This window comes from Salmo salar, chromosome 03 (genome assembly GCF_965601325.2).
Source record: "Salmo salar chromosome 03, fSalSal1, whole genome shotgun sequence".
NCBI lineage: Eukaryota > Metazoa > Chordata > Actinopteri > Salmoniformes > Salmonidae > Salmo > Salmo salar.
This window is the reverse complement of record NC_138293.1, coordinates 102,841,234-102,856,817: the sequence shown is the minus strand read 5'-3', so window position 1 is coordinate 102,856,817 and position 15,584 is coordinate 102,841,234. Positions and strand designations below refer to the sequence as shown.

Genomic DNA, 15,584 nt, shown 5'->3' with positions numbered 1-15,584 from the left:
CCCAAATACAGGTGTGCCAAGCTTGTAGCGTCATACCCAAGAAGACTCAATTCTGTTATCGCTGCCAAAGGTGATTCAACAAAGTACTGAGTAAAGAGTCTGAATACTTATGTAAATGTGATATTTCAGATTTTTATTTGTAATATATTAGCAAACATTTCTAAAAATCTATTTTTGCTATGTCATTATTGGGTATTATGTGTAGATTGATGAGGGGGAAAAAACAATGTAATCAATGTTAGAATAAGGCTGTAACAACATGAGGAACAAGTCAAGTATTTCTGAACACTTTCCAAAGGCACTGTATATTAGTTTGGCAGTATATGCAAATTAACTGTAATTCTGTTTTGGTCATTTTATTTTATTTCAGGTAACATTAATTACACGTCTAAATAATGATGTTTTGATACGAAATAAGTTTATATTTTGCTATGATTGTTGTTTTTTTCAATAGTTTCCCCATGGGGTCAAAATGACTCGTGTTGGTAATCAATGTACAGTATTTAGCTTTAGGGTTAATGGAGACATGGAATGCACTTCAGGTGAGGCATTACTTGCTGACACTAAACCCTCAGCAGCATCCAGGCCAGGGCCATAAGGCGCAGAGAGGAGCACTTTGTGGAGGCTCCCGACAATGGCGGGGCTGTGGTTGGGCTGCCCTGGGTCGTCACCATCCGGCCGTTGACAGGCCTGATGTTCCTGAAGACGTTGGTCATCAAGGCAGAGGTGGAGTTGTGGTCAATGTGCAATGTTGTGCTGAAGAGATCAATCTGAGGGGAGAAGGTTAATTAATTACAGATTGGCTCATAGACATAAGTGTGACATCAGGCTGGCCCAATGGCTTTACCCACTGGGCACAAATGTCAGTTCAACATCTAGTTTTATTTGAGATGCCAAGTAACGTGAAATCAACTAAACTTTGATGCAAATTGCTCTCCAAGTAAATAAATAAATCACCCCAAAAAAACGTTGATGTATGTAATTGCAATTTGGTTAAAAGTTAGATTAAAACCAGACAAATTCCTGAAATGTGTGTACAGTCAGAAGTTCACATACACTTAGGTTGGAGTCATTAAAACACATTTTTCAACCACTCCACATATTTCTTCTTAAGATGTCTAGAAATGCACACATTTGTGCTCTTGTAGGAAGCAATCACTCCCCCATTGCTGAATACAAACTATCTATAAATAGGCTAATAACTCACTCACTAACAAAGGACATTAACAAATGTGCAAATGTGCACAGGTCGCGACATGTTGCTATCACTTTGATCTCAAAACAAGCACATGACTCACAACCGCTCATGCTGTAAAAACAGTCCCGTTCAAAGTAAATGGCACAGATCCATATATGGCATTGGTCTATTTTCATGTAGGCCTACTGCAGCTTTGGTTGGTTATGGCGCACCAGACTGTGTAGACCAGAGTATGGGCCTGAGTCATGCCTGTCAATGCAATAGAATCCTACTCCGATGCCTTCTGCCTACAACAAAATCTTTTGCATAGTTTATTTTCCATATTAACCTCGCTTGCGTCCCACCTACTCAACAGCCAGTGCAATCCCGTGGCGCGATATTCAAATACCTTAGAAATGCTATTACTTCAATTTCTCAAACATATGACTATTTTACACCATTTTAAAGACAAGACTCTCGTTAATCTAACCACACTGTCCGATTTCAAAAAGTCTTTACAACGAAAGCAAAACATTAGATTATGTCAGCAGAGTACCCAGCCAGAAATAATCAGACACCCATTTTTCAAGCTAGCATATAATGTCACAAAAACCAAAACCACAGCTAAATGCAGCACTAACCTTTGATGATCTTAATCAGACGACTCTCCTAGGACATTATGTTATACAATACATGGATGTTTTTTTCAATCAACTTCATATTTATATCAAAAACCAGCTTTTTACATTTGCATGTGACTAGCATTCGACTAGCATTCCCACCGAAACTTCCGGTGAATTTACTAAATTACTCACGATTTACGTTCACAAAAAACATAACAATTATTTTAAGAATTATAGATACAGAACTCCTTTATGCAATCGCTATGTCCGATTTCAAAATAGCTTTTCGGTGAAAGCACATTTTGCAATATTCTGAGTAGATAGCTCGCCATCACGGGCTAGCTATTTAGACACCCACCAAGTTTAGCCCTAACCAAAGTCAGATTTACTATAAGAAAAATTGGATTACCTTTGCTGTTCTTCGTCAGAATGCACTCCCAGGACTTCTACTTCAATAACAAATGTTGGTTTGGTTCCAAATAATCCATAGTTATATCCAAATAGCGGCGTTTTGTTCGTGCGTTCAAGACACTATCAGAAGGGTAAAGAAGGGTGACGCGTTTCGTGACAAAAAAATTCAAAATATTCCATTACCGTACTTCGAAGCATGTCAAACGCTGTTTAAAATCAATTTTTATGCGATTTTTCTCATAAAAAAGTGATAATATTCAGACCGGGAAACCCTGTTTTCGTTCAAATACCAAAAAATAAAAACATGTCGGCTCGAGCACGCGCCTCAGTCTCATTGTCCTCAGATCGACCACTATCCAAATGCGCTACTGTTTTTCAGCCATGGCCTGCAAAGTCACCATTCATCGTTCTGGCGCCTTCTGAGAGCCTATGGGAGCGTTAGAAAATGTCACGTTATGCCAGAAATCCCCTGTTTTGGTTAGAGATTGTTTGCAATCTTCTCAGGTTTTGGCCTGCCAAATGAGTTCTGTTATACTCACAGACACCATTCAAACAGTTTTAGAAACTTTAGGGTGTTTTCTATCCAAATCAAACAATTATATGCATATTCTAGTTACTGGGCAGGAGTAGTAACCAGATTAAATCGGGTACGTTTTTTGTCCGGCCGTGAAAATACTGCCCCCTATCCCAAAGAAGTTAAGTCTTGCATAGTTCGTTATGTTTTGGTATGTTGCATTGAAGTGGTTAATATTGCTTTGATTCTATCACAATTCCCACAGTAAAGGGAAACGTTGTTAGTGTTAACTTAAGGGGAAAACTCTAGAAAGTTGAGTGAAGTTCAATCTCGTGCTTCTCTGCACGTGCTGATATTTCTTCTGGGCAGCAGTCCCCGAGGGAACCTTGGCGTCAAGACACATCATTAAAAGCAACTGCTTATGTTCCTTGGACAGAGCACCGATGCATCACACCCAAAAGTGAGAAAATCACTGTTCAACTGTGCAATTTTTGAAAATTAGGTTGGATGATGACACATAAGGGTTAATCTTATAAGCATTTTCTAAGTGCATGTAATAATGTTTAATAACTGGATGTAAATACTGGCTCAATATTTTGCAAACACTGACCAGTTATTGCACTATTTTGACCAATTCAATATGAATTTTTATTGGTTTATAATGCATTTACAAATTATTCAATAATTGTTAATAATGTAATTATAACCCCTTTATAAATTCTTTACAAATGGAACCTTATTTTAAAGTGTTACCGATATGGGATTATAGTCCACGGTGTTCAGTTTATGGTACAATTGTTGCACAAACTCACCAAGTCCTGGCTGACTTTGATAGGGTCCTTGAATACGGTCCAAACCACAGCCTCACTGCAATTTGGAGTGGTCAGGGAGCCAAGGTAACGGTAGTATTTGGTACGGTCCACCCCTTCCAGGAGCTCATCCAATGAAATAGCATGAGTAATGTTTACAATATCATCTTGAGGAAGAGAGAAAGAAAAAACATATACTAAAATCATATGCTACTGAAATTGAACAAGAAAATTACTCATTTTGAATTCAAAGAGAAAAAATCATTACAAACTTTATTATGAGAAAGTAGTTCATGATCAAATCAGAACCAGTCAAATCTCTCCTCTCACCTTTTAGTGTGATGTTGGCCAAGTAGGATGTCAGAGTATTCCAGGCTGGTGGGGAACCAGTCGCATTACCTGTCATTGCCTATTTGAATAAACAGCAATAAAACATTGAAATGCCGAATCTACTGTGGAAACATTAATGCCATTTCCAAGAAAGTTAAAGCATTCTCTCACCTCTATGAAGAATCCAAGAGCAGCGAGTCCCGTGCTGTCTGCAATGGCCGCAGTCATGTTACCATTGAGCGAAGACTTGCAGTTTAGAATGTGTAACTGAAAGGTGAAGCATAACAGTTGATATAAAAAGTTATCTGAATGCATTGAGAAATTCAAACGTTGGAATAATATATTTAAAAAGGTAGACTACAATCTGCCATATATACAGCTGTTCAAAGGTCACTAAGACCTTGACATTGATCCATTGCAGTACGGTATATTTGCATCAGTATAAAAATTCACCACATGTAACATGGGCTACATTCAGATTCTCTACTTTTCTCCCGAAGTGCACTCATACATTTCCCCTCATGAATTTAAAAGGACCACAGGAAGAGTAGCTGCTGCTTCTGCAAAAGCTAATGGTGATTCAAATAAACAAACAAATGTAATGGACTAGTGTTTGTAATAGGGTGGAAACTCCCTCCATCCATGCTTGCTCCAATCCATGAAGGGTGGTGGGGTGGGGTGGGTTGTGTTGAACCTTTCCATACCTCCATGGGGTAGCGTGTTCCATCCACTGTGTGCTCCGACCCAGGGACTGAGGTACCATTCCCCCAGTGGAGGTGAAACTGCAGGCTGTCATAGGCCTCAGACAGTGCCCCACCTGTAACCTGGACGCCACTAGTGAGCGTCACTTTGACTGAAAGAAAGAGAGGAGGAACAAAAAGAGAAGAATTTGTTACATTTCGAACATTAAGGTTCCTGGTTTGGTACATACAGTACAAGTCAAAAGTTTGAACACACTTACTCATTATAGTTTTTATTTTATTTGAACTCTTTTCTACATTGATGGATAATAGTGAAGACATGGAAAATATAAAGACATGAAAACTATGAAATAACACATTCATGTAGTAACCAAAAAAGGGCTAAACAAATGAAAATATATGTCACAACATCGACGGAAGGTGTCGCCGGCCTACTAGCTGCCACCGATCCTCTTTTTTTCTGATGGTCTAGTTTAGTTGGCACCTGTTTAGTATTAGTTCATTAGTGGGGGAGGGTATTTAGTCGTTCTGTGTGTGTTGTGCTGTGTGCGTGATTATTTGTTGTCAGGTGTTTTGTTCAGAGGTACAGGTGTTTTTCCCTCTGCCTATGGGTTTTGTGGCAGCGGTTTTTGGGCTGCGTCCCTAAGCTGCGTGCAGGCTGTTTATTTGGGCATTTGATTTGCCTTGCCCTGCCTTACCTGTTTTTCTTGGCAACGTGTGGATAATTATTAAAATTATGTGTGTTCACGGACTTGTGTCTCCTGCGCCTGACTTCGACCCTCCTGCTTCCTTGTACACTGACAATATATTTCATATTTGAGATTCTTCAAAGTATCCACCCTTTGCCTTGATGACAGCTTTGCACACTCTTGGCATTCTCTCAACCAGCTTCATGAGGTTGTCACCTGGAATGTATTTCAATGAACAGGTGTGCCTTATTAAAAGTTCATTTGTGGACTTTATTTCCTTCTTAATGCATTTGAGCCAATCGGTTGGGTTGTGACAGGTTAGGGGTGCAATACAAAAGATAGCCATATTTGGTCAAATACGAAGTCCATATTATGGCAAGAACAGCTCAAATAATCAAAGAGAAATGACAGTCCATTTTTACTTTAAGACATGAAGGTCAGTCAATACGGAAAATTTCAAGAATTTTGAAATTTTCTTCAAGTGCAGTCGCAAAAACCATCAAGCTCTATTATGAAACTCGCTCTCATGAGGACCGCCACAGGAAAGGAAGACCCCGAGTTACCTCTGCTGCAGAGGATAAATTCATTAGAGTTACCAGACTCAGATTGCAGTCCAAATAAATACTTCACAGAGTTCAAGTAACAGACACATCTCAACATCAATTGTTCAGAGGAGACTACGTGAATCAGGCCTTTATGGTTGAATTGATGCAAAGATACCCTACTAAAGGACACCAATAATAAGAAGAGACTTGCTTGGGCCAAGAACCACGAGCAATGGACCGGTGGAAATCTGTCCTTTGGTCTGATGAGTCCAAATGTAAGATTTTTGGTACCAACCGCCTTGTCTTTGTGAGACACAGAGTAGCTGAACAGATGATCTCTTCAGGTGTAGTTCCCACCGTGAAGCATGGAGGAGGAGGTGTTATGGTGTGGGGGTGCTTTGCTGGTGACACTGTCTGTGATTTAAGGCACACTTAACCAGCACGGCTACCACGGCATTCTGCAGCGATATGCCATCCCATCTGGTTTGCAGTGGTGTAAAGTACTTAAATAAAAATACTTTTAAGTACTGCTTAAGTAGTTCTTTGGGTCTGTAAAGTCTGTATTTAACTTCACTATTTATATATTTTTTTTAACTTTTACTCCAATACATTCCTAATGAAAATAATGTACTTTTACTCCTTACATTTTCCCTGACACCCTAAAGTGCTCTTTACATTTTGAATGCTTAGCAGGACAGGAAAATTGGCTAATTCACACTTATTAAGAGAACATCCCTGGTCATCCCTACTGCCTCTGATCTGGCAGACTCACTAAACACAAATGTTTTGTTTATGAATTTTGTCTGAGTGTTTTACTGTTCCCCTGGTAATCCGTAAATTAAAAAAAATTAAAAAATGGTGTTGTCTGGTTTTCACGTTTTAAATGATTTATACTTTTACTTTTGATACTTATGTACATTTAAAACCAAATACTTTTAGACTTTTACTCAAGTAGTATTTTACTCGGTGACTTTCACTTTTACTTGTGTCATTTTCTTTTAAGGTATCTACTTTTACTCAACTATGAAAATTGGGTACTTTTTCCACCACTGATGGATTGAGAAGGCAAGGCATCCATCCAATCTCCTCACCAGTTTCGCCAGTGTTCTTGATATTCTTCATTGCAGAGTTGTCTCCGTATTTGGTGAAGTTGAATTTAGTCAGGTTTGCGTCGCCCACTGCCGATGCGGAGAGGATGTTGATGGGAGACTGATGGGATCCGTTGCAATGTTCACTGGCAATGGTGGGCCAAGTAGTGTCATCTTAACATGGAATCAATCATACAATGGTTTCAATATACCATCGTTTTATAAGTGTCATATAATATGCTAATACATAAATTCTATAGTCTATTATCCACAACTATCACAATCACTTCAAAGCAAATGCTTCATGTACAATTTGTGAATAAAAATTACACTGAGTATACAAAACATTTACACCTGCTCTTTCCATGACAAAGACTGACCAGGTGAATCCAGGTGAAAGCTTATTGATAGCACTTGTTAAATTCACTTCAATCAGTGTAGATGGGGGGAAGAGACAGGTTAAAGAAGGTTTATTATGCCATGTGACAATTGAGATTGTGTATGTGTCATTCAGCGGGTGAATTGGCAAGACAAAAGATTGAAGTGCCTTCAAACAGGGTATTGTAGTAGGTGACAGGCGCACCGGCTTGTGTCAAGAACTGCAAAGCCGCTTTGCTTTTCATGCTCAACAGTTTTCCATGTGTATCGAGAATGGTCCACCACCCAAAGGACATCCAGCCAACTTGACTCAACTTAGTCAACATGGGCCAGCATCCCTGTGGAATGCTTTCGACACCTTGTAAAGTACATTCCCCGATGAATGGAGGCTGTCCTGATGGCAAAAAGGGGGTGCAACTCAATATTAAGAAGGTGTTCCTAATGTTTGGAATACTCAGTGTACACTGTAACCATGGGGTTAAAAATCAATACTTACTACAACTAGGATCATGGTAACACCACACTGTTCAAATTGAAAAGGGGAAAAGTTATGCAAAGAGTCACAAAATGTATAGCAGAAGACAGTCACAGGCCAACAAAATAATAAAATAATCGCTTACAATCTGCTGCAGCACTGTATCCAGTGGGGACAAGGATAGTCGCAATGATAACCACAAGTCGATTCATCTGAAAGCGAGATAAAGGCAATTATGAATGGAGAGCCCACTGAGCAGCGACTGACGCTGGACGTCCATGGACTTTAAAAAGTTGTTGAAATTTGGTCAGTCCGCCTAAGCTTTGATTTTAACATCTACAGATGCAGATTTTTGGTCCGGTACGGACCGGCCTTGATTTCAACGTCCACAAACATAGATGTATATGATTGCTTCAGATCTGGCCGTGATTTGACCTAAACGTAGACGTCTATGTTTCACATGTTCGGAATCTACCGTACTCCACTATACTTTACTATGCTCTACTGTACTGTATTGTGCTGTACTGTGCTTTCTAAACTTGTGAAACATGGACGTCTATGATTGGTTCAGATTTGGTCCAGACTGACCAAATTTGGTCTTGTTTAGTAGCGAAGCTCATTTCTATAATACCCAGTGTGCTTTGCAAGTGTTCATTTTTACATTTACATCTTGGTAATTTAGCAGACACGTTATCCAGAGTGACTTACAGTCATTGCATTCAAGTAAGGTAAATAAACAACCACATTTCAACGGCTTGCTGGGAGCCTGAATCTCTCACCTTGAACTCAAAAGGGCATTGGATAACATGTATAAAGGCAAATCCCCTGGTTGGGATGGTATTCCTCCTGAGGTCTATTTAACATTTTGGAACCAATTAGGTCCACTGTCACTTGAAATGATTAACACAGACGTTCACAAAGGTTCATTTGAAATGAATGTAAATACAGCACTAATTTCGCTTTCATAAAAAAAAGGTAAGGATGCCAACAAGTGCTCTCACTATCGCCCTTTGATAGACACAGATATTAAACTATTTTCTCAAATCATGCCATCCAGTCTCAAAACTCACTTACCCAAATTGGTACATCCGGACCAAAGCAGGTTTGTAAAAAACGATTATCCCCGATAACCTCCGTTGTCTATTACATATCTTACATGCTTCATCAGAAACCAAAGCTCCTTGGGCAGTTCTCTCTCTCGACGCAGAAAAAGCTTTTGATGGACTGGAATGGTCACATCTTTGGTCGGTTTTGGAATGTACAGTATGGGACTTGGCTCCAATTTCATTGATATGATTACAATAGGCAATACCTGGCAATACCTGCTCTGTTCTGTTCCAAATAACCAATTTCATTGATATGATTACAATAGGCAATACCTGGCAATACCTGCTCTGTTCTGTTCCAAATAACCAATTTCATTGATATGATTACAATAGGCAATACCTGGCAATACCTGCTCTGTTCTGTTCCAAATAACCAATTTCATTGATATGATTACAATAGGCAATACCTGGCAATACCTGCTCTGTTCTGTTCCAAATAACCAATTTCATTGATATGATTACAATAGGCAATAACAGCCAATACCTGCTCTGTTCTGTTCCAAATAACCAATTTCATTGATATGATTACAATAGGCAATAACAGCCAATACCTGCTCTGTTCTGTTCCAAATAACCAATTTCATTGATATGATTACAATAGGCAATACCTGGCAATACCTGCTCTGTTCTGTTCCAAATAACCAATTTCATTGATATGATTACAATAGGCAATAACAGCCAATACCTGCTCTGTTCTGTTCCAAATGACTAGAAGTAGCAGGAAAGGTCATCCCATCTCACCAATGTTTTTTTATTGTCTATGGAACCCCTGGCCTAGGCAAATTTGACAATCGAAAGAAATTACATCAATATCTCTCAATTCTGCAGATCACGTCATCTCATTATACAGCGATGATATCGTACTTTATCTAGAAAATGTCTCTCAATCCCGCCCAAACGCTTTAAAGATCATATTCAAATTCAGTTCCATCTCAAGTTATAAAATAAATCCAACCAAATCTGCCCTACTGCTTCTTAAGACCCAGATGGAGGACTAAATTTCTACTTTAAATATTTGGGAATATATATATTTCCTTCCTTAGATACAATCATTGCTAGAAACTTTTACAATTCTCTCCATGGGACGGTTGAGCAAACATGAGCTAATGTGATTAGCATGAGGTTGTAAGAAACTAGAACATTTCAGGACATAGAAATATGTGATATGGGCAGAAAGCTTAAATTATTGTTAATCTAACTACACTGTCCTATTTACAGTAGATATTACAGTGAAAGAATACCATGCTATTGTTTGAGGAGAGTGCACAGTTATGAACTTGAAAATGTATTAAATAACCAATTAGGCACATTTGGGCAGACATGCAATGGTTCATTGGATCAGTGTAAAACTTTGCACATACATTACTGCCATCTAGTGGCCAAAATCTAAATTGTGCCTAAACTGGAATAATACATTGTGGCCTTTCTCTTGCATTTCAAAGATGATAGAAAAAATCTGATTAAAAAACAACATTTTTTTTCCTTTGTATTATCTTTTACCATATCTAATGTGTTATATTCTCATACATTCGTTTCAAATTTTCACTAAGTTCAAAGTGTTTCCTTTAAAATGGTATAAATATTGTACTTACATTCAGTAATCTTGCTCTGATTTGTCATACAGAGGGTCCCAGAGATAAAATGTAGCATAGTTTTGTTTGATAAAAAACATTTTTATATTCAAATGTAGGAACTGGGTTCTAGAGTTTGAACCCCTGCTGCCAGCATCCCGGAGTCGCCTCTTCACTGTTGAGGTTGAGACTGGTGTTTTGCGGGTACTATGAAGCTGCCAGTTGAGGACTTGTGAGGCATCTGTTTCTCAAACTAGACACTCTAATGTACTTGTCCTCTTGCTCAGTTGTGCACCGGGGCCTCCCACCACTCTTTCTATTCTGGTTAGAGCCAGTTTGCTCTGTTCTGTGAAGGGAGTAGTACACAGCGTTGAACGAGATCTTCAGTTTCTTGGCAATTTCTCGCATGGAAAAGCCTTCATTTCTCAGAACAAGAATAGACTGACGAGTTTCAGAAGAAAGGTCTTTGTTTCTGGCCATTTTGAGCCTGTAATTGAACCCACAAATGCTGACGCTCTAGATACTCAACTAGTGAGGCCAGTTTTATTGCTTCTTTAATCAGGACAACAGTTTTCAGCTGTGCTAACATAATTGCAAAAGGGTTTTCTAATGATCAATTAGCCTTTTAAAAATGATCCACTTGGATTAGCTAACACAACGTACCATTGGAACACAGGAGTGATGGTTGCTGATAATGGGCCTCTGTACGCCTATGCAGATATTCCATTAAGAAATCAGCCATTTCCAGCTACAATAGTCATTTACAACAGTAACAATGTCTACACTGTATTTCTGATCAAGTTGATGTTATTTTAAATGGACAAAAATGTCTATGTGACCCCAAACTTTTGAACGGTAGTATGTTTTCAGTATATACCGAACAAAAATATAAATGAAACATTCAAAGTGGAAATTACAAACTTTAGAAGCCTTTTTAAACCTCAAATACATTACAAAGGTTTCAATTTCCTGCATTGCAGGAAAAATGTCCTGCAAAAGGGTGATCAAATTTAGATCCTGTCCGTAAATTCACATCATGGCCCCATTTCCATCATGGCCACCTAATCATCCCCCTCATTCCACATTGGCAAATAACACTCCTCACCTCTCCACCTGATAGCTGATGTGTGGTGGGCGTTCTGGCACAGATGGTTGCCATGCATCACCCAAGTGGGTGCTACACATTTATGGTGGATGAGGTGAGTTTGCCCCCCATTACAGCGCTTTGAGCATCTGGAAAGGCGCTATATAAATGCAATCAATTATAATGATTTACTTATTATAGCAAGTAAATCGTATTATAGTAACTATAACTCAGCAGAGCCTGTGTTACAAAGGCCAAAATGTGGTTCTGGCCCTTTAAGACCTGCTAATGCTCCTGTGACTTAATGGGAATGTACTGTACCTCCGCCCAGGCATTGCTGATGCATGCCAGCTCATACAACGCCTTGATAGGTATTTTATGTATCAGATATCCACATCATATGTTATACTGTAACAATCTGTCAGTCGATGACACAGTCGATGTGGTATCCAACCATTGGTTGATGCATGCCACGTCTTAGCAGGGGAACATGGCCACAATGTTTGTCGGGAAAGGCTGACATTAAAACTCCACCTTCACCTGTTGTTGGGTATCTTCCAGCTTCTCCTGCAATACTTAATCTTTTTAGTTTCCTTCGTGTGTCCAAGCAGAAAATGTGAGTAAATAGACATGGTTTTTTGTTGGACTGTTTTCCCTGATGTGGCTCTAAATGGCATAAATGCAGTGAAACAGATGTCACTTCTTAGCCCAGCCTAGTCAATGAGATGTGTGCCACTTCAAACATGTCATATCTTAAAAGCAGGGTATATTGTGCCATAAATGTCTGTTGCATGAATGCCAAAATCATCTTATTAGATGATCTAACCAGATCTAATGTGTTATATTGTCCTACATTCGTTTAAAATTTTCACAAAGTTCAAAGTGTTTCCTTTAAAACGATATAAAGAATATGCATATCCATGCTTCAGGTCCTGAGCTACAGGCAGTTAGATTTGGGTATGTCATTTTAGGTGAATACTGTAAAAAAGGGTTCGATCCTTAACCTCTATGGGATCGGTGTCCCTCCACCTGGACGGTTGAGCTAACGTGCGCTAATGTGATTAGCATGACGTTGAAAGTAACAAGAGCATTTCCAAGGACATAGACATGTCTTACATGGGCAGAAAGCTTAAATTATTGTTAATCTAACTGCACTGTCCAATTCACAGTAGCTATACCATGCTATTTTTTCAGGAGAGTGCACAACAACAAAAAACATTTATCACAGCAATTGTTTTGATACGTTCACCTCTGAAAGTAAATAATGTACTTTTTATCCCAGAGATAAAATGTAGCATAGTTTTGTTTGATAAAATACATTTTTAAATGTCTGTTTGTATGAATGCCAAAATCATTTTACCTTGAAGCTGCACCTGTCTTCACCTCTCCGTCCTGTGCGCTCAGCCTCCCATCCTCCCTCATTTTATTCAGTCGTACACCTCAACTAGAAACAATAAACACGCCTCCTTTTTTCAATAGGCTTGGGGGGTTTAAAGTTGTGGGTTTAAAGTTGTGTAATACTGTAAAAAGAACACCCATTCGGCAAAGCAGAAAGTTAGGTGATTTTTGCCAGGAATGTAATGCAGTACCTGCGGCAATGACAGTAATGAAAGACTAACTTGGACCTTAAGAAAAATGTAATGAAAATCAAAATATTGACTTCAGAGTATTCCTTATTTATTTTCATTTCACTAGGCAAGTCAGTTGGTCTGCCTGGGGACAAACAGATTGGATATGCGCGTTCCCGCAGGCGCGGTGTTTTTTCTTTTCCTCCTTGAACGAATACACTATTGTCCGGTTGGAATTTTATTGCATTTCTATGAGAAAAATACCATAAAAATTGATTTTAACCTCTTACATCTAGACGTTCCGCTAGCGGAACACCTGGTCCAATATCCAATGGTGGGCGTGGCGCGAAATACAAACTCCTCGAAAATCCGAAAACTTCAATTTTTCAAACATATGACTATTTTACACCATTTTAACCTCTCTAGGGTAGGGGGCAGTATTTGCACGGCCGGATAAAAAACGTACCCGATTTAATCTGGTTATTACTACTGCCCAGAAACTAGAATATGCATATAATTGTTTGATTTGGATAGAAAACACCCTAAAGTTTCTAAAACTGTTTGAATGGTGTCTGTGAGTATAACAGAACTCATATGGCAGGCAAAAACCTGAGAAGATTCCTTACAGGAAGTGCCCTCTCTGACCATTTATTGGCCTTCTACACTCTCTTTATTGAAAACTGAGGATCTCTGCTGTAATGTGACACTTCCTACGGCTCCCATAGGCTCTCAGAAGGTGGCAGAACGGGGAATGATGACTTTGCAGGCCATGGCTGAAAAACAGTAGCGCATTTTGTAAGTGGTCTATCAGAGAACAATGAGACTGGGGGCGCGTACACGAGCCAACACCATGTTTTTATTTTTTCGTCTTAGAACGAAAACAACGACTCCCGGTCGGAATATTATCGCTTTTTTACGAGAAAAATCGCATAAAAATTGATTTAAAACCTCTCTAGGCTAGGCGGGACGAATTCGTCCCACCTACGTAACAGCCACTGCCAGCCTGTGGCGCGATTTTCAAAACCTTAAAAATCCTATTACTTCAATTTCTCAAACATATGACTATTTTACAGCCATTTAAAGACAAGACTCTCGTTAATCTAACCACACTGTCCGATTTCAAAAAGGCTTCACAACGAAAGCAAAACATTAGATTATGTCAGCAGAGTACCAAGCCAGAAATAATCAGACACCCATTTTTCAAGCCAGCATATAATGTCACCAAAACCCAGAAGACAGCTAAATGCAGCACTCACCTTTGATGATCTTCATCAGATGACAACCCTAGGACATTATGTTATACAATACATGCATGTTTTGTTCAATCAAGTTCATATTTATATCAAAAACCAGCTTTTTACATTAGCATGTGACGTTCAGAACTAGCATACCCCCCACAAACTTCCGGGGAATTCGCTAACATTTTACTAAATTACTCACGATAAACGTTCACAAAAAGCATAACAATTATTTTAAGAATTATAGATACAGACCTCCGAATAGCGGCGTTTTGTTCGTGCGTTCCAGACACTATCCGAAATAGTAAAGAAGTGTCGCGCGCATGGCGCAATTCGTGACAATAAAATTCTAAGTATTCCATTACCGTACTTCGAAGCATGTCAACCGCTGTTTAAAATCAATTTTTACGACATTTTTCTCGTAGAAAAGCGATAATATTCCGACAGGGAATCTCCTTTTCGGCAAACAGAGGAAAAAATCCCAAAGGCGGGGGCGGTCGGGGTCACGCGCATAAGCCCAGTGTCCCTTGATCGGCCACTTGACAAAGGCGATAATGTGTTTCAGCCTGGGGCTGGAATGACGACATTCTGTTTTTTCCCGGGCTCTGAGCGCCTATGGACGACGTGGGAAGTGTCACGTTAGAGCAGAGATCCTTAGTAAATGATAGAGATGGAAAAGAAGTTCAACAAATGGTCAGACAGGCCACTTCCTGTAAAGGAATCTCTCAGGTTTTGACCTGCCATTTGAGTTCTGTTATACTCACAGACACCATTCAAACAGTTTTAGAAAATTTAGGGTGTTTTCTATCCATATGTAATAAGTATATGCATATTCTAGTTACTGGGTAGGAGTGGTAACCAGATTAAATCGGGTATGTTTTTTATCCAGCCGTGTCAATACTGCCCCCTATCCTAAACAGGTTAAACAGCGGTTGACATGCTTCGAAGTACGGTAATGGAATATTTAGAAATGTTTTGTCACGATACGCGTCGGGCGCGTCACCCTTCGTCACCCTTCGGATAGTGTCTTGAACGCATGAACAAAACAGAGGATATTTGAACATAACTATGGATTATTTTGAACCAAACCAACATTTGTTATTGAAGCAGAAGTCCTGGGAGTGCATTCTGACGAAGAACAGCAAAGGTAATCCAATTTTTCTTATAGTAAATCTGAGTTTGGTGAGTGCAAAACTTGGTGGGTGTCAAAATAGCTAGCCCGTGATGGCGAGCGATCTACTCAGAATATTGCAAAATGTGCTTTTGCCGAAAAGCTA

At 39.2% G+C, this 15,584-nt stretch overlaps 1 protein-coding gene across 1 annotated transcript; it reads right to left on the bottom strand.

The window, feature by feature from the left end:
- Window positions 1-216: 216 nt before the first annotated feature.
- Window positions 217-7,952, bottom strand: LOC123741908 (carbonic anhydrase 4). The gene is made up of 8 exons (XM_045716190.2): window positions 7,886-7,952; window positions 7,762-7,788; window positions 6,891-7,061; window positions 4,569-4,717; window positions 4,036-4,131; window positions 3,865-3,943; window positions 3,538-3,701; window positions 217-770 (listed from the first exon to the last, which is right to left on the bottom strand). Exons 1-8 carry the CDS (start codon window positions 7,950-7,952, stop codon window positions 564-566), a joined length of 960 nt encoding a protein of 319 aa, XP_045572146.2. The 3' UTR covers window positions 217-563.
- Window positions 7,953-15,584: the final 7,632 nt, after the last annotated feature.

Bases quoted from the DNA above. Each gene is read 5' to 3' on its own strand.
- LOC123741908 (XM_045716190.2), bottom strand. From the start codon at position 7,952: ATGAATCGACTTGTGGTTATCATTGCGACTATCCTTGTCCCCACTGGA. The intron at 7,789-7,885 runs GTAAGCGATTAT...CAATTTGAACAG, and splicing joins ATACAGTGCTGCAGCAGATT to TGTGGTGTTACCATGATCCT. The intron at 3,944-4,035 runs GTGAGAGAATGC...TTATTCAAATAG, and splicing joins CTCTTGGATTCTTCATAGAG to GCAATGACAGGTAATGCGAC.